Source organism: Lissotriton vulgaris, chromosome 9, assembly GCF_964263255.1.
Source record: "Lissotriton vulgaris chromosome 9, aLisVul1.2, whole genome shotgun sequence".
Classification (NCBI taxonomy): Eukaryota; Metazoa; Chordata; class Amphibia; order Caudata; family Salamandridae; genus Lissotriton; species Lissotriton vulgaris.
This window is the reverse complement of record NC_141697.1, coordinates 1,033,025,532-1,033,049,449: the sequence shown is the minus strand read 5'-3', so window position 1 is coordinate 1,033,049,449 and position 23,918 is coordinate 1,033,025,532. Positions and strand designations below refer to the sequence as shown.

Genomic DNA, 23,918 nt, shown 5'->3' with positions numbered 1-23,918 from the left:
CTCCACTGCTGGGAGTTCTGGTCTGCCAAGAGGTGCCAATTCCATTTCAGGGCCACTGGAGGTTGTTAGACCTGCACCTTTGTGCAGGTGTATCCTCGAACCTTATGCCCTTTGCCTCCTATTTTCTGACCCTGTTTTTTCTGGCTATAGTACTCTGGGCACTTTATCACTGCTAATCAGTGCTAAAGTGCATATGCTTTCTGTGTAAATTGTGATTATGATTGGTTATCCATTATTAGCATATTTGATTTACTGGTCAGCCCCTAGTAAAGTTTACTGAGTGTGCCAGGGCCTGTAAATCAAATACTTCAGTGGGATTGCAGCTCTGGTTGGGCCACTTACACGAGTAGCCCTGTAAATGTGTCGCAGACCTGCCACTGCAGTGTCTGAATGCACAGTTGTTAACTGCCATGTCGACCTGGCAAGTGCACCCACTTGTTGGGCCCTAAGTTTATCTTTTTCACATGTAAGGCACCCCTCAGGTAGGCTCAAGGCCCCCTCATGGGCATGGTGCAGTGTATGTGAAAGTCAGGACATGCACTGGTGTCTGTTACGTGTACTCATAGTGAAATATTGTGTATTTTGTTTTTCACTGAAAGGCTGTCTGTCCCACAGGTTAAAATGGGAGCTGCCTTGTAACATCTTACAGGTGTAACTTTCCATTGGGACATGATAGAGAAATTGAGATTAGAGTCTCTGATCTCAGAAACTAATAACACACCTTTTAAGTAAAGGTGGTTTTAAAATTGTGTTTTTGAAAACACCACTTTTAGAAAGTGATAATTTTCTTGCTCTAACATTCTGTGTGCCTCTGCCAGTTTGTGTATTTACCGTCTGGTTTTGGAGCGACAGAAGCTGGGGATGTGCATTCACTCTAGATGGTTACAAGGGGGGTTGGGATGTGTCATGCCTTGCCTAGGTGGCTCATAGCCAGGCTGAATAGACTTAGTCTGCATTTAGAGTGGTGGGCGGAGTTTCACTAGCACCAGAGTAGGCTGTGACTCCTTTGCACAATGCTGTCTCCACCTCCTGCGGTCAAGCTGGACCAAGGAGGTCAGGACTAGTTTGGACTAAGCTCAGAAACCCTTGCTGCATAGAGAGCAATCGGAAAATTGTGTACAAGTATTGAACCTAACACTGCAGGATGATAGATTACTTCTGGAATTTAGAGGTACTTCAGCCATGGAAGAAAAGCTGAAGAGCTGTGAGGAGGAGGCTGCTCCTTTGCTATGTGTTGCTTTGCTGTATTGGCCTTCAGTTGCTGTTTCTGTCAAGGAGAGGACAAATACTGGACCTTTGCTGTGAACCTGCTTGTGAAGAATCCCCAGGGGCTTGGTGTGTTTGCCTCCTGCTCTGAAGTCTCTGGGATGCAAAGACATCACCACCAGCTTCCCTGGACTCCACTGCATGGAGTTCTGACCTGCCAGGAGGTGTTTGTTCCAGTACCGGGCATCTGGACGTTGTTCCCATTGCTGGGAGCTGAAAAAGCTTGCAGAAACCAAGAAAATCAACACATTGCTCTTCTAGCGCCTGTTTTTCTGATGCCACACATCCGAGCAGGAAGAATTTCTATGCATTGCCACAGTGGAGCCAAAGAATGAACGCAGCACCTGCAAGTGGCTGAAAATTCCGCTGCACGCCAAGTCCAATGCACTGGCTTCCAAAGTCCGAGGATCACCACACTCCCCCTTGAAATTCACTCCCCCTTGAAATCAAACTACTTCCTTCCCTCGACCTCTTTAGGAAGTCATTGAAAACTTGGCTCTTTATTAAGGCATACCAGTAGGCTCTGTTTCTGTCTGCTAACAGCTTTTTATTTGGTTTAGGCGCCTTGACGCCCATTGGGCATAGTTGCGCATTATAAATAATATTTCATTCATTCATTCATTCATTCATTCATTCATTCATTCATTCATTCACACCAACATTGACACAGGCCCTGTATGCACTTAAAGAATCAATGCATCATGGGACAACGGCTGAAGAAATCGACGCAGCTCCTGTTTGCCGCCCCTGCATCGACCTCCAGCGCATCCCGGATTTCCACGCATCGCACCTGTGTGACAAGTTTTCCGATGCATCCCCCGTAGACCAGAACCGTCTTGAAATCGATGAATCACTTCCTCCTACAGTCCGGATTTTAAGCATAACTTCTCCGGCATGCAGCACAACTGTCAAATCGCCTTCAAAGGACTCAGGAACTGATGCATTGCTGTGTTTTTGACGCTTCCCTTCTCTGCGCCTCTCTGGCCTTGAGAATTTTTACGCACCTAAAGGTACATTGTGTAAAATCCTGAGATTTCTATGGAAAGAGTTGCTTGAAACCTTTTAAAAGTCATATTTGGAGTTGTGTATGTAGGATTTTTGTCATTTTGGTCTTGTTTGGTTTAGATAAAGATACTTTATTTTTCTAAACTGGTGAGGTGTCCATTTGTAGTGTTTTCACTGTGTTGCTGTGTGCACATACTTTATCTATTGCCTTTGAGATAAGTATATCTGCTTGTGCCAAGCTACCAAGGGGGTGAGCAGGGGTTATCTAAAGTGTGCTACTTCCTTATCCTAACTTGGAGCAAGGGTCCCTACTTGGACAAGGTGCATACCTCTGCCAACTTAAGACCCTCATTTGTAACAGAGGTATTCACTGGGCTGTAACTTAAAGAAAAGGTTCCTGACGCTGTCACCAAGGCTGCTGCCTGCAGCAAGGTTGTGGACACTGCTCGCTGAGAGAGTACAGCACCGACCCGGAGGACACCGCAGTCCTGGTCCCACCAAAGATGATGCACCTCGCTGCCATTGACACCGCTGCCTGCACCATGGCCATGCTGCAGCAACATATGATGGATGAATGCTGAATAAATCAAACATTCACCACCAGTCAAGAGATCTGGGCTAAATCCATCATTCTTTTGCTCACTACACCTCCTCAGTTTGAGCCCAGCCATATGCAAATCAGTCTTGACTCTGCTCCTACATGGCCGTGGGCACCATGGGTGTGGGCACCACCTTGTTGCAAAGACTCGGACTGCAACGTTGGTATCACCGTGCCGATGCCTAAGCGCCATAACTGACCCCACTGCTTCTACCGCAGCCATGGTCACCCCCTTGCCGCACCGCCCTTTACAACACTGCAGCCTTGGGCTGCTGATTCCATCACCATCGACTCTGATGCCAGCGCTCCCACATCGATGCCCAGCCACTGCCTGCACCGAAGCCATGGACACCGCATTGTGAAGATCACAATGCACTGCCCATGATGACACCGCAGCCCTGGTTTCACCATTGCCAGTACTCCTTACTTGGATCGCACAGAGTTCGACCTGCATTGGGTTTGACTTCAAGGACTCACTGACTTCTGCACTGACGTGCAGCCCCAACGCCTCTTGACTCCAGCAACACCTCTCCGCTGCAGTTCACTGCAAGGTGCTCAAGGCCTCTTCAATTCCTAGGTACTGTTGCTGGTCTTCCCAGAAGCAATCAAGGTTGGACTGAACTATTGGATTTGATGATCACAACTCTGTTATAGCCCTGGTTGGAGCCATTGACTTCAAGGAACTGTATGTTTAAGATATTTTTTTACAATTCATATCTTTGCTTGTGTATGATGGAGTTTGTAATTTTGGTCTTGTTTTGATTAGATACGTACTGGCTATTTTTCTAAACAAGTGTGGTGTCCATTTGTAATGTAATGAGTGTGTCACTGTGTGTTTTATGTACATCTGCGTTACACATTGCCTCTGAGGTAAGCCAGACTGCTCATGCAAACTACCAAGGGCCTGAGCGGGGCTAGCTGTGTAATCCCCTTACCCTTGTGAGAAGTTGGACTGGTGGTATATGCTGCCCACTAATTAAAGTGGGCACCTTGTATCAGTCCAAACAACCCTTATTGATGATTAGGTTAAAGGCAACGTTTATAGAAAGCTACCCTAGTGGTAGCCATGGAGAGCAGCCTTCAGGCTAAGTCTCGAAGGAATGTAAAGCAGCTTGTTTTACCAGATCAGAACCTCCTGAATAACCAAATGAAAGGAGAACCACACAAGAGATATATCAAATACATGTATTTATTACTAAACACTCTCTACTAACCTCTATACGAAATTAGAGCACAAGGCACACAATACTGAATCAATAGGACAACAGTAAATAGCACAATACACAGCGGACTCCAGGGGGAGACCGAACCATATACTAAAAGAATGGTATAACAACAACGACTTCACTAGACACAGTGCCTCCAGCACATAGAATCACTGGGACCCCAAGGAACCACCCAAAGGAGTGACACAGGGGACGGGTGCAGTGTGTGAACAAAGACGCAAGTTCGGTACAACTCTATGGGAAAGTCGCAGTTGGAAAATTACAGTTTAAGGACACTTTGGAGAGGACTTGAAGCAAACCCTTTGGAAAATAGAATGTTCTAAGACCAGCACCCTTGTGAGTACTGAGATATCCGTGTTACCTATCCCAGGGGATCCGGTTGCATAGGGGTCAAGTGTGTCGGAAACCTTCATTGTTTTCAATGGCGTGACTCAAAGAAGTGCTGCTGCCAGGAAGATGAAAAGTGTCTGGGAAAATCCAAGTCTGTATCTGAGGTGAGAAGAACCTGAAAGCAGAGGGGACAGAGAGTGGGTCACTTCAGGGCGACTAGGAGCTCGGTAGACGATTTCCCACCGATGTCGGGTGCTTCAGGTGAGAAGACTGGATGCTTGACTCTGCATCCACCAGGATCAGGAGATGTAGACAACAACCAAAGTCCAGAGGTGATCTGTCCCACAAAGATTGTCGAGTGCTGAGGGGTCAGTGTCTGTATTGAACACCAAAAAGCCTTGGCAAATGCAACCCATGAGGGCAGAGGAAACAAGTCACGGTGAGGACCAGCAAGGTACTGGAGACACTCCAAGCTATGGAGAGTCAGGGCACATCTGGAGCAACCAGGGAAACCCAAGAGAAATCAAAGTTACCTTCACAGGGACCCACAGGCCAACGGACCAGAGACCGCGAAGGGACCTCGAGTTGAATCACGAAGTACAGGCCCAAGGAGCACTCGTGGAATGAAGGCTGGAAATCTTTGGGGGAAATACTGTTCGGGTCAGGACTACAAGTAGCCCAAAGCACAGCCTCAGGGATTGCCAAAAAGCATATGTGCTCCAAATGTGCACTGTGCACAGGGGTTCAGGTTGCACGGTCCCCAAGGGGGATACTGGTCTCAGGATTGCTGAAAGAGCAGACCAACTTCAGAGACTCTCAGAAACCCCCCTCTTCTGTTGCAGAAATCTTCAGAGTCCTCAGGAGATGCAAACCAGTCAGATGTGTTAAGGTGCCTGCTTCAGCAGGGGAGTAACACCTTTACTCCAAGGGAGATTCTTCTGCTGTCCAGCATAGTGTAGATCATTGAAGTACTTGGTTTCTGCTTGCAGAGTTTATTTCAGGTAAAAACTAAAGTCCTGAGGTCAGGGTTCCTACTTTATACCCAAGGAAGGGGTTGGACAAACTCTGGGGACCCTCTTAGGGGAGGGACAGGACAGAGGGGTGGTTACACCCATGTCCTTTGTCCACTTTCAGGCCAGAGCAGGAGCAAATGGATCCTGCTACTGGTTTGAGCTGGACTATGCACAGGGAGACCTAATGTACCCCTAGGGCAGACTTTCAGGCACTCTCAGAGTGCACCAACCCAGCCCCAATAAACTAAAGCCTGTCTGGGAGGTGGCCACACCTCCCTGTGACAGGAAACCTATTATTAAGCCTTCCCCTGCTCGAGCTCAGCTCAGCAGCATGAGGGCAGACACGTGTCTGTGGCTGGCAGCATCCATTTTGTGCTGCCCAGGTCGAGAAAGCTGGTACCGGGTAGACCGGTGACCCACAGTAGTGGTTCTATAAGGGAGGAACCATACCTCCCACACCAGTTACTGGTGCGGAGATGTGATTGCAAGGTGTTAAAGTTAGCATTTACCATGAGGTTTTAATGCACTTAAGTATATATGGTTTGGCTCCATCACAGACAATAGATTCTGAAGGCTGCAGAGGGGGTCTGCTCATGCAGGGGCAACCTCTCACACAAAACCCAGTACCCTGCCTTCAGGATCGATAAGGCCTGCCATAGGGGTGACTGATAGGTTTTTATTTGTAGTTCTTTAGAATAGATATAGGTAAGCTATATCTAAGTAAGGGGTGCATGCACCACCTTACACAGGCTGCAGTAGCAGACCTGAGGTGTCAGTTTGAATGGTCTCTCAGGGTTGGCATAATACATGCTGCAGTCCCTGGGAGGCCTCTGGGGTACCTATTCCTTGGGTAGATGGTGTACCATATACTAGGGACTGATAAGGGTACCCCAGTATCCAATCTGGAGTGTACCTAAAGTACATGCAATCAATTTAGAGGAAAAAGCAGCTAGACTGGGGTCCTGGATTGCATGATTCCAGTCAGTCTACGTTGAAAACAGTGATACATCAGCAAAAAGTGGGGGTAACTATAAGAAGCAGATCCTACTCTCCTATAACCCTGACCAGAAGGAAGGCTCCCTACTTGGACAAGGTGCAAGCCACTGCCAACTAGAGACCCCCATTTCTAACATAATGTTACACTTCATGTATACATCTGACCTGTACTTGGACAAGAATGCCTTGTCGTTCAGGACCATAACATTTAAGGAAAGATGTGAAGGAAACTGTCCCAGTGGTTAACCAATTTATAAAACAAAGTTTTCCTTCAAAGAAAGATAATGTTGCGAATACGAATTAGATAATATTTGCACCCTTTCCACAAAAAAGGCAATAAGTGCAAATGCAAGCTTAGGGACCACCACTTGAAGTAAATTGTAAGTATCAGGAGTTTATTTAGATTTACTACTTGCAATATATGTTTGATAAGTAGGAAGAGAACAAGGGCATACCTCTCATTAAAGCAGCAGGTGCAGTGACACGAGAGCCGAGGGGTGTTAGGGACCCAGTGGATCCCAATTAGGGCTGTCTTTTACTATCAAACTGTGGACAAGGGAGTCTTTTTCCTTGCTTGCCTTTGGGTCCTTGGTGCCTTTGATACTGCACTGGGCAATAAATATCCATAACTGCCCCTGTCTTTCACAGGTTAATGGTCCAGCCTTCGCAGTGCAGCAGAAATAACTAGGCCCAGTCATTAATTTGTAAAAGAATGAGTGTCAGTGCCCAAAAGCCTGCTCAGATTCCTGTGGCCAGTGCTATTAAATGCCAGGAGCTGAATATCATGGCTGAGTAGTGATAAACCCACCTCAGGCCTCTTTAATCCACTACCAGACATTCCCAGCCCTTTGTCTCACCATTGCAGGTTCCCACCTCCTGGCTGTTTGATGTTTGTTTTTTCTTTCTTTCTCTTACTCCGTCATTCCGATTTGTTTGTTTTTCCCTCTCTTGCAGATGAGTACTGGTCCCCACAAATAAGCTCATGTGGCTACCACCTGAAACCACTGGCATAAATTAGGCACTGCAGCCAGGTGAAATATCCATTACACCAGTGTAAGCTGGCTTAATTTTGCAATTTTTCATACTGCTTGTTATGCGAAATTCCTGAAACTACATCATTACACCATTTTAGTGAGAGAGCACAGGAGCCACCTGAACGACCAGCACGCTATTGACTGCTGTTCGTTGAACTTGTGTTATTGCGCTATCATTTTTTTAATGCAAGGTGCCCTTGCATCCAAATTGGATGCGAAGATGCATTTCACTCTAAAACAGGGGCAATTCTTGCATTTTAGGGGAGGACCGTTTCCCCACAAGCCCCACAGCTGAAAAATAAAAAGGTGATAAAATTAATTTATTATCGTTTTATTTTTCAGCAACCCAACCTGAAATAAGTGTTAGAATGGGGCGGAGCCAGCGTTGCCAAGGGGCAGCAGCAGCGAGCTGTGTGCCTTAAAATACGCCTTTTAAAGTTCTCTAAGCAAGCTGTCTAAGACAGCTGAGTTACAGAAAACGCAGGCCTCCAGTGCTCTTAGGAGCGCTGGGAGAGCCTGCTGTATCCAATCCTGGCGCTGCACTCATGCTGTGAAAGCAGCACAAGGATTGGGTAGTGCAGTTTCCTGAATCAGGAGCTTCCTGCAACACACGAGGGAGGAGAACGCCGGCTGCGAAAGACAAATTATTATTTTTTTTGGCCCCCGCCATCAGTACAAGCCAGCCACCACTGCGCTAAAATGTACTGCTAAATGCCGATTTTGCATTTTGCGCCACTTCACATATTTGCAGAACTTCGTGTAATTATGCAGAAGGAAGTCTTGTTAATTCTATACTTCCTAGAAATTATGCCCATATGAGATGATCTGCTTGTGTAGCATAATTATGTGTTTGAATAGAACATCAAACTTATTTCTACCGAATGTATGAAAGTAAGTTCATTTTTTGTGCCACGTTTACTTCTAACAAATTAATCTCATCCTGACTAATTGGGAAGCTTATCTTCACCTTGCCTCTGTCATTGTAATTCCTCAAAGGCTTCCACGAGTTAATGAGCTAGCTGCCTATTACTGCGTACAGCTACTTCCATCTGGTTGTGGGGCACGTGCTGTCATTTGCACATTTCATCCAAAATGTCTGCGACCAACTGCAGCCTCCACGGCGCTTGATTTTTATCAGTTTCAGAAATAGCTGATCTAATTAAAATCGGTATGTAAGGTCGTGCACAAAATCGTATTACGAAATATGCGTTATCAGCAATCAATCAACTGGTCTGAGCGTACACTACCTTGACTTCAAGTGCGCAGAAAACTGGAGTTAGATTTGACTTATAAAACTGTGCTTCTCAAGCCTTAGTGCTGGCATTATTACTGAAAACAAGCTTTGCAAGCAACAGGCCTTGCTCCAGAGGCGTAGCTAAGGGGGAGTGGTGGGCCGGCTTTAGCACTGGTGGCGCCCGGTGCCACAGTCACTTTTGGCGCCCCCCATGGCCCATGACCGCCTCCTCGGGTTTTCTCACTACCTCTGGGCAAAAGTGATCCTCATCTCCCTAATCATATGATATTGCTAAACACAGCACCCCCTCAGGTCAGCGCCCCCCCCCAGGTCAGCACCCAGTTTGGCTGCACCAGTCGCACTGCCCTAAAGCCGGAACTGGCAGTTTGCTCCGGCCAGCACTATTTTTGGGGACAGCGGAGGTGAACAAGTCGGGCACCATACCCGCCCCTGGTACAAGTCATCTGCCGGGCACCCTCCTTCCCACGGAACAAGTTGTCCATCTGCCACCAGCCCCTAACCAGGCCCGGACTAGCCGTTGAGGGCACCGGGCAATTCCCCGGTGGGCCGCATGGTTGGGGGCTGGTTTTGGGCCCCTGGGGCCGTTTTTGTTAGAGGGCCGTTATGCTGCAAAAACGGCCCTGTAACAAAAACGGGCGAAAACCGGCCCTGTCACAGACCGCGGTGGGGGGGGGGGGCGGCCGAGCACTTTGCCAGGGCCGGTTCTGGTTCCCAGTCCGGCCCTGCCCCTAACCACCCCCTCCGCTCCTACCTGCACCCTGCTACCAACTTAGGGTCCCCTGAGTTGCAGTAGGTCTACCTACTCCACTGCCTCGCTCCAGAACAAACATTATAACAATGTTTACCTAAAATAGAACAAACTTGATGTACTCTGCTTTTCATAAAAATACATGGGCGTATGCATTACCCCCTCTTTAAAATGTGAACACAAAACTAAGTTTGAACAAAACAGTATTCTGCAGTAATTTGAGACCTACGGAGGAGTATTTTATCTCTTGCAAGAACCTATACCCTAAGGCCAGCTGGTGCTTAAGAAAAGAGTGTAAATCACTATGTATATATACACTTTCGGGACATTTTGGTACTCAATATTTTGGTACTCAATATTTTGGTCACAATATATTGACAGCTCAATATTTTTTTATTCCTCAATACTCTGCCGTACCACTGAGTAGTACATTTAGCATACCCAATGGCTTAGCGTGTGGGGGCACAGGGGCGGAGCCCCGGGAGCAAAATTCTTAATAGCGCAAAATTGGGGGCACAGATGGCAAATTACGCCGCAAAATATCTACCTTTCCCTGGGCACTGGCAACCCACACAATGCCGCTCAGCATACCTCCATCAATTGCTAGCATACATAGCAGATATGTTCTTTGTTGATATTACGATTTTTATACCAGTAGGCACATTCATGAGACCAACTCAAAAACTTGCACACAAGTGATGAGTGTGATGGAATGGAATGCAGAAGGGAACTTATCTAAAGTTGTTTTAGAAGTCAGTGAGTGATGCATGGAAGGCAGCTGCATATTCCTTCTTTGTCTACTAAGGCCACCTTTAACAAACAAGTTAAGGTCCTCTGAACCAAACCGGCCTATGACGTCAAATAATTCACAAGTCCACTCTCCCCCACAGCCTCCAGACCTGCTAGCTGCGCACCGCTTGGGCTGACCGCCGGACCTTTCTAGGCATCTGCCATTATCCGTATCAGATCTGCGATTCACCTGTTTTTCTTCTCATAAACCCTTACACTCACCACTCAAGTCGAATGTAGCACTATTTAAAACCAAATAAATGTGGTTGTTAAAACTCTAATAATCTATACTACTCTAGGCTTCATGGCTTCGTTGACTAGTTCTGGAACGTCATAGTCTCAAAAAAGGACCAGGGTTGGCAATGGCATGCAAGTTCATTTTGTTTGTTGCTATGTGTGTGAATCCACACTCAGCAGCTACACCCAAATCAAAACGCACTTCCCAGATATGATATAAATTTGTCTTAGAAGAGGGCATGTGGACATTTCTGCAGTAGCTGGAAAAGAGGCCCCTATAGGCTTTGCCCACATTCCAATGCAGCTAACTTCTCGCAAGCCTAATGCTCCACATTAGGCTATTTGGTACAAGTTGCAGCACTGACTTATGCATGATGGTGTTTTAAATGTTTACCCTCTCCATGACATATTTTGGTTGCTGTGCTAAGCAAAGCTTCTTCTTTATGGCTTGTATGACTAGGATTTCTAATTTGTCAACAGTGGAATATTTTTTCCAGGTGTCAACATTTATGGTACCCAACATATTTTAGGCTTATAAAAAATAATGAGGCTGTGTTTATATGTCTTCCCACACTCCCTGCTCCAGATTATGTACTGAGGGCAGTTTATTCCCCACAGTCGATGGCCATAAATCTATACTACTATTATAAAGAGAGAACACAAACCTTTTGGCAAAGTAAACTCGGGAACCACAGTGCCAATCCACATACCCAATACAATGTTGTAACCCTCAGGGTGTGCAGATGGACATAGGCTATAGAAAATAAAAACAAAAACGTAAATTTAAAAATATAACTTTAAAAAAAAAGTAGTGCCCTGAAAGTAGCGCCGGCCGCGACGCTGACGGCCACGACGTAGCGCTGGCCGCAACGTACGTGATGACGAGGAGGAGAGGCGGTGAAGTGAGGAGCTCGGGGAGGAGCGGCGGCTCAGGTAAGGCTCTGGGACACTGGACGGGAGGGAGCCGGTGTGGGAGGTTGGCCCGGAACAACTGCGGTAAGGCTCAGGGTCTGGAGGCAGCATTTCAGGCTTGCGTGCACTCGCGCCCCGGCCCCCGCCCGCCACGACATTGTCCGGGACACAGACAATGTCATGGCGGGCGGGGGCCGGGGCGGGAGTGCACGGAAGCCTGAACTGCTGCCCCCTTCTGCCCAAGGCAACGCTGGTTGGGCTGCTAGTCCTGTATAAAGAGAGGCCAGAATGCTGCTACTTATACAGTTGCTGTATTTTGATTCATGCTCTATCAAACTTTATAATTTGTCTGCAGTTTCCAGAATATGCTATGGGGACTGTGATGTTGTGATTTTATAAACAGCACATTTTTACGATAGGCAAACAAATGTATGCTCCCTCTGTATCATTCTTGGTGTTATGGTGTGTATAGAGTGCTTATTCATATATTTTCTTGTCTTGATTGTCTGTGCTTTGGATTATTTGTGTTGTACATTTTGTTTGAGCTAGAAGTGCTACTAATACTTGTCTTACTCTTATTAATCCTGCTAATCTTTATTTGTTAGTCTCTAGCTTCGTGTTTACTTTTACTCTATACTTTCTGTATTGCCTGCTGACATCTCTTTAAAGTCTGTAATGAGTGAAACCTGTACAGCTCACACTTACCAAACATTTTTGTGAAACCTTCTCTAATGTTCACATTGTCCTACATTCTCTTCCGTCAAGAGGTTTGAGGGTCTGATGTACACTAATAATTGAATACCCTAATCATATCTTAACTAGTCCTAACTATGTTATATTTCCCCTGAAAAAGAATATGTATATTAAAGTCTCTTCATTCTGCTTGAGGCCATTATATATTTTTGTTGGTGACTTCCAGAAATGGGCACAATTCAATATGGAGCCTCAAATTCAATTGGCTGTGCTTCTATATGTGCAGGCCAATATCCACACACATCTTAATGACTTAGATATATTTTGATCACTAAAAGCATGGCCACTATGTGACCCTCATGTTTCAATGCTGCTCTTTTCCAAATGTTTGTACTACTGCCTACATTGTTTCTGCCCTAAATTTACACCTTACTGCATTCTATGTTATTTGCTATATCACTAACGTTTTAGTAACTCATTCCATATCTTGATAACAGTCACCTTCATACTCTACCTTAGATCTTATTATTTTCTATAAATATGCATGCTTTTTGTTGCAGAGTGTCAGTAATGCAAAGGGACATTGGTAAACTGTAGTAGGTATGGTCTCATATCTGGCGTTCTAGTCTTCATTTAAGATCAGGAGAGTTCAGACATGGAAGAGTTGGGCAGGAAAACTAGTATAATAACCTAGTATGAGAACTGCATGATCCTCACTTTTTCCATTAGAAGTGAATGTTCCAGCGATATTAAAGTGGAGCTACTAGATAAGACACATACAGCTAGATTCATCATTGTCCCGTTTTGTGAGTCCTTAATAGCGATTATTAAGGAATCGCTATTAAGGACTTGCAAAACGGGATTCATGTAGGAATCGCTAAATAAATTGCGATTCCTACACATTCCTTATTTGCGATTAGCAAATTGCTAATCGCAAATAAGGAATAACTCCCCATTTATTCCTATGGAAATAAGGATGCGATTCCAAGGGTGCCAGGGGTGTCCAAAGGACACCCTGTAGCACCCCTGAAATGTAATCTACATTGGTGTTGCGCACACACATGTCCAAAGGACATGTGTGTGTGCAACATGCAACTTAGAAAAATGCATTTAAAAGCATTTTTCTAAGTTTTCGCTATTTACCACGAGGTTTGACCTCGCGGTAAATAGCGGCCCGAAATTGCGATTTCGCAATTTAAAAATGGTTAATGAATTGCATTTAAGGAATCTCAAATAGAGATTCCTTAAATGCAATTCCTCGCAAATTTAGCAAATTCGCAATTACCGATTTTCGCATTTGGGATGATGAGACCCAATTGCAAAAATTCCGCTCGCAAAAGGCCAGATTCTCAGAATCTGGCCCTTTGCGAGCCCATTTTTCAATGATGAATCTAACTCATGGACACTGAGAAGGAGTCTAGAAATTTCCCACAGTTTTTTCAGCTAACTCCTCTTATAATTATAAAAAATTAAAGCACTCTGTTTTCCCTGGCACACTTTTCTGTTCTTCCCTTGATTCTCTTGCCTACCTCCTCAGTTCCCTAACAAATGTGTTCATCCTTATCTCCATCATAATTGCTTTCAAAGAACTGCTTGTCATTGTGCTGCCTATTCCACCCGGCATGAGTAGGCTCCTCTCCTCATCGCCTTCGGCTCCGGGCCTGTATACGGTGGGACCGGGGTTAATTATGACACTTACCCAACAACTGAAAGGTAAGATGATAACACACTGTTTGTTGTTTTTCATGTTAAGGACTGCTTACAAGACTGTAATAGTTATTTTTTGTTGTATTACTTTATTAGGATTACCAAGCAGATGTTCTGAGACGATTCCTAGGTCCTGGTGTTGAATTCTAACCAGAAACTCTGGTGTCCAATTCATTCCCTCATTTTCACAAAGGTCCCACCAAGGTATTATTATTCCATTCTTTGGTTAAAACAGGTGGATGATTGGGACTCTCAGCTAAAGCATTTGGGGATCTTATCCCAACTGGAATCCTGACACATAGACACTTCAATGTTGAGATAAAGGCAACGAAAGAAAGACACTTACTACTGATCTAATGTGTGACCCTTCTTCATCTATATTTTCTTGAAGGGAAATTTATTTGAGAACTATGTTCACTACCATCCCTATGCCTACTAGAATGCTGAATGATCTCAGGGCCAACACCAGTTGCTCAAGGGTGAGTGTAACAAAGTTGTGGAACCACTAGATATTGTATATGTAAGTAACATGGTTATAGCAGGAAAGGCATATAATGACCTATTACGGATAGGATCGTCACTTTCAAAACTTTTTCATGTAATATTGAAAATGTAAGACTGATTTTTTTTCCTATTTGTATTGCATTGCATAGTAAGGGTCCTGTATATACTTCAGTTACCTCGGTCTTCTTTTTTAATCTTTCATTTTACTTATTCCTTTGTATCACAATTGCTATTTTAAGATTTTCTCAAACAAGGGACCGATCTCCTTTCCTCACACTTGTAGTTGCCTTGGCATAGCTAATCCCAACAGAATGCCCCTTGGATTCAATAATAGATAAGGATAGAAAGTCACCGTAAAGCTATTAATGCTTTCAACCACCATGAATGAGCCTTCACTTTGATTTGCTTCACTCTCTGTGTCTTTCATTACAGGAAAAAGCCCTGTTCTCCACTTGAAAAATTCTATAAATATAAGTCTGCACTGATTAAATATGCCAATGCTCTAAACTCTAAAAAAATAATAATATTCTATGTTTCTATGTGCAACTGAGAGATTCGGATTTATTCACATGTAAAACTATGTAAAATATACATTTTACGTGAGTAATTCAAATACATTTCATAATCCATCGTGAGGTGAGTGTGCTCTGCTTTATGTCTGAACTGCATATCTTTTCTTGGTAATAATGTGAAAGTAGGAGCGGTTTACAAACAACACACTACATTTCTTAACAATAACAACATCCCTAAATGCCAGAATATTTTTGTTGTGCTTTTGTTTGGTCCCTGTGGTACTTGGATTGACTCACCTCAGGAGAAGCATGGGTCCCAACTGCATAATGTATCTAGTATAAACCTCAAAACTAACTCGTCATATTTTATACAGGAAATATTTCAAAACATTGTCTCTCCCCTTTCTTGTGCCTGAAATAAGTCTACACATAAAATAATTCTGTCTCACCAGTGTTTTCTTATCAGACTTCCAAAAGCATTTTAGGAATTCCTTTAATCTAAGCCTAATTTTTCACAATAAAGCAAACCTATATTGTTGAGATGGCCACACATAACTAACTGGTCAACTGGAATACCTTGGTTATTGCAAGTTTACCTAGCATAATTCAAACAGATGAACAGGTGACCTGATACAAAGTGGGTCATCATTTGACAATCAATCAAGATGCCTCTCCAAGGGAACCGACAAGTGCCTGTGAGTGTGCTAGACAGTTCTGAAGCAACTCAGCTTGCAAAGAGCTTCTGCAACTTCTGTCATGGGAAATGAGTGAGAGACAGGAATATCTTATTCATTTATTTTAAACTTTAAGAGTCTAGAAATTGGCCTTCTCTCTCCCCACAGATCACTTTTATCAGGGGATTAACTACAAATCAAAAAGCGCTAAATAATGTTGGTAATTCTTTTGTTGCAGAGGTCAAGTTATAGTTTTTTTCATGGCATACAAGAAGGGTAAAATACATCTTACCTTAGAAGGGAGCATCATCGTTTTCTTTGTAAGTTATTGATTTTTGAACTTTAAACAAAATAGAACTTGGTAATACTGACAGATGGATAGTCATAAAATATGGTTACAAACACGACTTAACGAGCATAATTACTAAGTGTTGCATATCGATTTAACAATTAATGAATGAAAAAACACAATTGCAGAGCTATCCTGCCTAATGGTTATAAAGAAACTGGTAATGAAGGATTTAAAACTTACCTGCGTTTGCTTCCCCGGGAGGATGATAAAATGAGAGGCCCAAAGAAATAATGGCTGCAAGTTCCAAAATTATTAAAGTCACATCTTGCAATGCTTCCCAGACTAGCTGCAAGAAGGTTTTTGGCTTCTTTGGAGGTATAAAGTTCTGTCCATATATCTGTCTTCTTTTTTCTAGATCCGCTTCTGTACCAGGTAATCCTACAAAAACATTAGGGAAAGTATTGTCAATTGATGCAGGAAGGACGTCATTCAATTTTACGCTACGTAGCATCTATTTTGTTCTTAAGGCACAATATCAGATTTTTGGAGAGAAAACAGTATATTCTAAGAATGAGAAGTGATTTCTAACTTCTGAAATATGTACCTCCACATTGACACTTGTAGAGACTCTATGACTGAAATGATCTGGATAGTTTGGCGTTCTGTTATGTTTAGTGATTTTATAGGAAGCTACAAGATTTGAGTAAGAATATCTCTGAAGGCCATGAAGGGAACAAATACATTCACCAAACAAATCACGTCAGTTCATGAATATGTTTGTTGTAGAAGGCTTCCATTGTCAGCCTTTATTGTGAACAATCCACTCGAAATCTCGTTATTCACTGAAACTACGTCACAACAGTGATTAACCAAAATGAAATCACCCAGGGGAAGTGTTTGCTTTCCCTTTATTATGCTGCTTCAGGTTGGTCTCCAGAAATGCATAAACAGCAGTGATGCAGCAGCTGTTGGTCTCATCCACCTTCTTTTGAATCTCCAGCACCCTAAGGGCGCGGGGGGCGTGAACAGCGCTGTGCCTGCGTCAACTGACTTTTCCCCTGTCAGCGTGGGGCTCTACAGTGCTTTGAGTTTTTTTTTAAGGCAGTATGGCCTCAGTAGGTAATCAGTCCAGTAGCTAGAACTGTATATTATGTAAGTAATTTATTCAGTTAAAGTAAGATGGTAAGTATTGCCCCACCGAGAGCAGCAACCTGCTGCCTAGCCCCACTAATTCCACCTGACTACTCATCCAAACCATGCAATCATGAACATTCTATTACATCACATTCACACTGGCTGAGCAGCACAGAACTAGAAGATAACAGTATATAACATACCTCCTTCCTTCAGGAAACAAAATCGACAGGATACTGGGTGGAAGAAAATATACATTCCACACGTCCTATAAATATAAGTAACCAATCCTTAAATTACAAAAAAGATCAAATTACCTAAATTATTCCACTCCTAGATTGTAAAGGAATATCACATCAAATAAAGATCACACTCAATAAATCTTCTGCTCCCACTAGAGAACTTGTGAGATTTATGTAGCAGGACACATCTTATAAATATATCCCACATCACACAATGCAGGACAAGGGACTAACACAGTTCCACTACTGCACTTACTGCAGGACAAAAGAACCAACGCACTTCCACTACTGCACATACGGCAGGACAAGGAACCCAATCCCAATGCTGCACACCTTGCAGGACAAATGAACCAATGTACTCCCCTACTGCACAACATGCAGGACAAGAGAACCAATGCAATGCCACTACTGCACACCTTGTAGAACAAGGGAACCAATGCACTCTCACTACTGCACACATTGCAGGACAAAGGAAATGACGCACTCCCACTACTGCACACATTGCAGGACAAAGAAACAAATGTGCTTCCACAACAGCACACCTTGCAGGACAAAGGAAACAACACACCCCAAGTGCTGCATACCTTGCAGGACCAAGGAACAAACACACTCCCACTACTGCACACCTTGCAGGACAAAGGAACTAATGCACTCCCACTACTGCACACACAGAAAGACAAACTGCCAGATTCATCAAAGACCCGTTTTGCGAGTCTTTAATAGTGATTCATAAGGAATCGCTATTACAGACTCGCAAAACGGGATTCATGTATTAATCGCAAAATAAAATGCGATTCCTACACATTCCTTATTTGCGATTAGCAAATTGCTAATCGCAAATAAGGAATAACTCTCCATTCATTCCTATGGGCCTAAAGACCACTAAAGGCCCATAGGAATGAATGGGGAGTTATTCCTTATTTGCGATTAGCAATTTGCTAATCGCAAATAAGGATGCGATTTCAAGGGTGCTAGGGGTGTCCAAAGGACACCCTGTAGCAACACTGAAATGTAATCTACATTGGCGTTGCGCACACACATGTCCAAAGGACATGTGTGTGTGCAGGTGCACAGACATAATATCGACTCCAAAATATCGTTTGGACAGAATATCGAGTTTTAAATATCGTTTGGACAAAATATCGACTAGACAGAATATCGACAGCCAAAATATCGTTTTTAAGGTAAGTGAAGTAATATCGACTGTAAATAATATAGACAGTGAAAATATCCAAGTATATAATCTAGATAGTAAAAAATATAGTTTTTAAAATAATATTTAATTATTTATAGTGTTTTTATGTAATAATATGTGTGAAAAGTGTCATTTTATTTTATAATTATTTTTAATTAATGATTTTTTTAATTATTGTGTCATTTTATTATGTAGCGGGTTGTGGGTTTATAGGGGAATAGGGTGGGAAGTAATTTAATTATAATTAATTAAATATGTAAATTAATTAATTGGTAGTAATAATTAATTAATTGGTAATTAAATAATATATGTTAATTATTTAAAATTTAATTGGTAATTAATTTAATTTAATTGATTAATTTCTAATTATGTAAATTAAAATAATGTCTTTTCTGTAGCGGGTTGTGGGTTTATAGGGGAATAGGGTGGGAAGTAATTTAATTATAATTAATTAAATATGTAAATTTATTAATTGGTAGTAATAATTAATTAATTGGTAATTAAATAATATATGGTATTTAATTAAAATGTAATTGGTAATTAATTTAATTTAATAGATTAATTGTTAATTATGTTAAATTAAAGGGGTATTTTTAGGGTTCAGGGTCAGTTTTTAGTTTTTGGGTAAAGGGGTATTTTTAGGGTTCAGGGTCAGTTTTCAGTTTTTGGGTAAAGGGGTATTTTTAGGGTTCAGGGTCAGTTTTCAGTTTTTGGGTAAAGGGGTATTTTTAGGGTTCAGGGTCAGTTTTCAGTTTTTGGGTAAAGGGGTATTTTTAGGGTTCAGGGTCAGTTTTTAGTTTTTGGGTAAAGGGGTATTTTTAGGGTTCAGGGTCAGTTTTCAGTTCATGGGTAAAGGGGTATTTTTAGGGTTCAGGGTCAGTTTTCAGTTCATGGGTAAAGGGGTATTTTTAGGGTTCAGGGTCAGTTTTCAGTTTTTGGGTAAAGGGGTATTTTTAGGGTTCAGGGTCAGTTTTCAGTTCATGGGTAAAGGGGTATTTTTAGGGTTCAGGGTCAGTTTTCAGTTTTTGGGTAAAGGGGTATTTTTAGGGTTCAGGGTCAGTTTTTAGTTTTTGGGTAAAGGGGTATTTTTAGGGTTCAGGGTCAGTTTTTAGTTTTTGGGTAAAGGGGTATTTTTAGGGTTCAGGGTCAGTTTTGGGTTTTTGGGTAAAGGGGTATTTTTAGGGTTCAGGGTCAACAAATAAGATTTTAAAAAATTATTTTTATTATTTTCATTTATTATTTAATTATTATAATTTAATTTAAGTCGTTTTAAGTATATTTTAGTAATTAAAATTTAATATTAATTTAATTTAACACTGTTTTTAATAAAGTCGATATTTTTTACATCTATATTTTTGTTAACGATATTTTTAACTCGATATTTTTGTACTTACCTGTTTGTAGATACAAACTCGATATTTTGACTGTCGATATTTTGTCCACGATATTTTGGCAAGTCGATATTTTGTCAGTCGATATTATTTCAGTGATCCGTGTGTGCAACATGCAACTTAGAAAAATGCATTTAAAAGCATTTTCTAAGTTTTCGCTATTTACCACGAGGTTTGACCTCGCGGTAAATAGCGGCCCGAAATTGCGAATTCGCAATTTATAAATGGTTAATGAATTTGGTAAATTACTTTATTGTTTGATTATTTAAAATCTTACAATATACAGTTACAAAAATACTTTTAGTATAAAACCAATAAAACTTGCATTTAAGGAATCTCAAATAGAGATTCCTAAAATGTAATTCCTCGCCATGTAGCGAAATCGCATTTACCGATTTTTGCATTTGGAATGATGAATCCCAAATGCAAAAATTGCGCTCGCAAAGGGCCAGATTCTCAGAATCTTGCCCTTTGCGAGCGCAATTAAGCTTCATGAATCTGGCTGAAAGTAAGTAACGCATTCCCGCTACTGCACACATGAATCACACACCACAGCAGGCAACAACCCATTAAGCATGGTAATCAATCAATACAACATACCCTTAATGACCATCTAAATAGGCACAGCATTAGAAATATACACTCACCCACACACTGTTCACCAGTATCACACACCCCTGCAGACAATAGCCCATGAAAAATGGTATACATAGATGCAACAAAAACTTCAAGACAAATACATTAACATTGATGCAATGTTGTAAAAATTCTTAATATGGATATGACAGCAGCTTCCAACAACTGTCCAGTGTTACTTCTCCTCTTGCCGAACATTCATGCAGACGGTGAATGACTTTTCCTCCTGCTGACTCACCAGTGCATCAAGCTACAGAACCAGCATCTCAAGGATACATCGCTGCAGTCCCCATATCATGAACATCTTGCTCTGCCTCAAACCAATGCACCATAACTAGATGAATGCGGCAAACATAGCAATGGCAAATCAGCGCAGGGACCTGGTGCGTATGCGTCACGTCAATTCAGCGCAACTGGTCTGAGCTAATACGGCCTACAGTTTCATCACAGCGGTTCATTCGAAGAGCTGCAGCTGCAGCGGTTCTGCACAATTGAGGCGGTTGTTATGGGAACACAAACACTGTCCGGTGATACTGCTCATTCCCCCCCAGAGCATGCGGCAATCGGCATGAATTGCACTGTTCATGGACACCTCTCCCGCAACTCCACTGGTAAGCTATTCACAGCGGAGCAACGCTTGGCAGCTTAAACATTCCCCAAACAGTGATTGCCATGAGAGAAACTTTTTTTCGATTCAAGTATCCACAACATGGTCTTCCCACAAGAGTTCTACACAAGAGCAGTTGGCCCGTCACCCACTAAGCTCTTCCCAGGCCCCAACTTATGCCCCCGAATGAATGTCTTAAACAAAATGCAGAAAACAGGCAACTCGTTCACACTTAATGCAGGTTTATGGTATCATAACATCTATCCTTACCCCAACCGAAGCTCATATAGAAAAGTGCAGCACCAACTGGTACCCTCAAAATAAATGCTGCTGGTTCAGTGTGAGCACATGCCCAACTAAATTCTGCCAGAACATTTGAATGCTGCAGGTTGCACTTGAAATAACATTGCAAGTTCACACTAAATAACCACTGTAACTGCAGTCAACAACACACTGATAAACCTGCAAAATACCTTTCCAAACATCAGATGGCTGCAGGCTTCTTTGACTTAGGTACACATGTCACATGTTAAAAACTTCAATTCTGTAGGCTGTTAGTCTTCAAACCTTAAATGCCCCATACTACAACTCTGTAGGGTGTCTGCCTTCAAACCACACAGGTTTGGCTTCAACCAAAGGCTGTAGGCTGTTTGTCTTCAAACCACACAGGTTAAATGCCCAATACTTCAATTTTGTAGGTTGTCTGTCTTCAAACCACACAGGTGAAATGGCCAATACTTAAATTCTGCTGTCTGTCTTTAAACCACACAGTTTAAATGCCCAATACTTCAATACTGTCTTCAAAGCACACAGGTTTAATGCCCAATATTCCAATGATGTTGACTGCCTGTTATAATAGACACTGGAGGGGCATCCAGGGCATTGCTTAGGCTTCTCTTCAGACTCCACTTTGCTTCCCTTAGGATCTTTTGCAGTCTCTTTAGTTACTTAGCTTTTATGCTTGTTTTTTTCCCAAGTAAGGCCTCTGTAGGTAATCAGTCCAGTAGCCAGTAGTGTATATTATACAAGTAGTTTATTCATTTACAACTACGATGGCAAGTATTGCCCCACCAGGAGCAGCATCCTGCTGCTTAGCCCCACACATTCCAACTCACCACTCATATAAAACAGGCACTCAAGAACATTTTATTACATCACATTCACACTGGCAGAGCAACAAGGAACTAGGAGATAACAGGATACAACAGAGAGCAAAATCAATGCACACTGACAGGCAACTCTCAAAGAGCTGCAGTCAGCATGGTGCTGGCTCTCTTCTCTCAGTGTGGGAGCCAATACCTTGCTTTGTAATGGGAGATGAATGAATTATTTTTCAGTTTGAGGAAAGAGAAGGGTTTTGCAAAGGGTGGTGTGTGTGTGTGGGGGGGGGGGTAGGTGGCAGTCAGTGTCAGCCCGAAGTCATTGGGGTCCCTGGGCAAGACATATTCTGGAGGACTCCGTGTGGAACAAATTTGAGTTTTATTACCCATTTCCTAATAATTCATGCCCTCCATGATGCCAGTGAAAACTACAATGGGTAACCTAATCAACCCTTGACGGCTTGGGTAACAAAGTAAATGGGTAAGTGTGCCAACAAGGGATTTGTTTATATAATTTATTTGAGTTATTAATGCTGTTTTAATTGAAGCAAGCTTACATAATATGCTTATAATGGATCACTTTTGCATTATTTGTCAGTACAACAACTCATATAGTTTTTAGTTTCCTATTTATAGGATTTTGACTCCAACAACAAACTCATCAGATTTCTACTGTGATTTAGATATCAGTAAGCAATACCAGATTTTCATTCGAATAAATCCAACAGTACAATTGGTGTGCAGGCCTCAGTCAGACTTGACTTAACAACTGCCTTTACAGGTGTAAAAGAGTAACAAAACGTTACATTCAATTGAGAATATAAATAAAAAGCAACAGGTGTTTCCCAATGTGAAAAACTGTCAGTCATTTTAGTACATGCTTCCTAATTCACAATGGAATGAAAAAGTGTTTATTTGCCTAATGAGCATTAAATATGGCTAAATAGGATTGTATCGGCTGGGTAAAGCATCTTTGCTACAGTAATTTTTTTTCATAGCCAGGTAGTGTTAAGCAAGCCCACACCATCAAGCGTAACAAATGGACTCCATACCATCTATTCCTAGCAACCTGCCAGCATCTAGGCTTCCAGTCCATCAGAACTCAGAGTGCTATATTGTCACATGATTCTATTGGCAGCTTTCCCCCCTGAATTGGCAGGAAGGCCATTCTTCAAATCATTCATAACTTTTTACAAAATGCATCTTGCTGGTTGTCAGAATATCCTAGTGAGAAATATTTTCTGACACTAGAATTGTGTTCCAAGTATTGCTTATATCAGTATTGTCCACCGGGTGTAGTTTATGTTGTTACACACTCCAATAGGGTGATATTTTTCTAAATAGTATCTAGTGCATTGTACTTTTCTAAGATGATTTTCTGACTATAATATTCTGGTACCACTCCATCCTGTTGTTAACTCAGCTTCCATTTATTACTGCTTGCTGCCATTTTACAGAACAACCTTTTTCATCCTGTAAGGTATTGTTCCTGCCAAACTTCGAGGCATGTCTACCCCACTGGCTTGTGATCTCAGCTCAGAACAAAAAAAGAGAAAATGATCCCTTTATAGATGCAGGATCTGAAACAGTATCCCCATATACTTCAAGACAGACCCAATCCTGCCACAATTTAGGAATACGTTGAAGAGACACCAAATGCACAACACAACATGGTGAAGAAGTCGAGGTCTACTTCAACTCAGAACCCAGCTACCCCGTATCACTAGCTGACAACTCCTGTGCCTTTGCTCATGCTACAAAAATACCCAATACATACTTGTATGTACCCATGTGCCCATTTTTATTTTTTTACGATCAAATT

At 42.3% G+C, this 23,918-nt stretch overlaps 1 protein-coding gene across 5 annotated transcripts in view; it reads right to left on the bottom strand.

Moving 5' to 3' along the window:
* ATP2B2 (ATPase plasma membrane Ca2+ transporting 2) overlaps nucleotides 1–23,918 on the bottom strand; it is a 1,489,679-nt gene that overhangs the window by 688,596 nt on the left and 777,165 nt on the right. For all 5 annotated transcript variants that reach the window (XM_086938944.1, XM_086938947.1, XM_086938945.1 and 2 more), the window contains exon 4: nucleotides 16,032–16,229. In XM_086938944.1, the coding sequence (XP_086795070.1) occupies nucleotides 16,032–16,229 (198 nt within the window). The remainder of the gene's footprint in view (nucleotides 1–16,031; nucleotides 16,230–23,918) is intronic.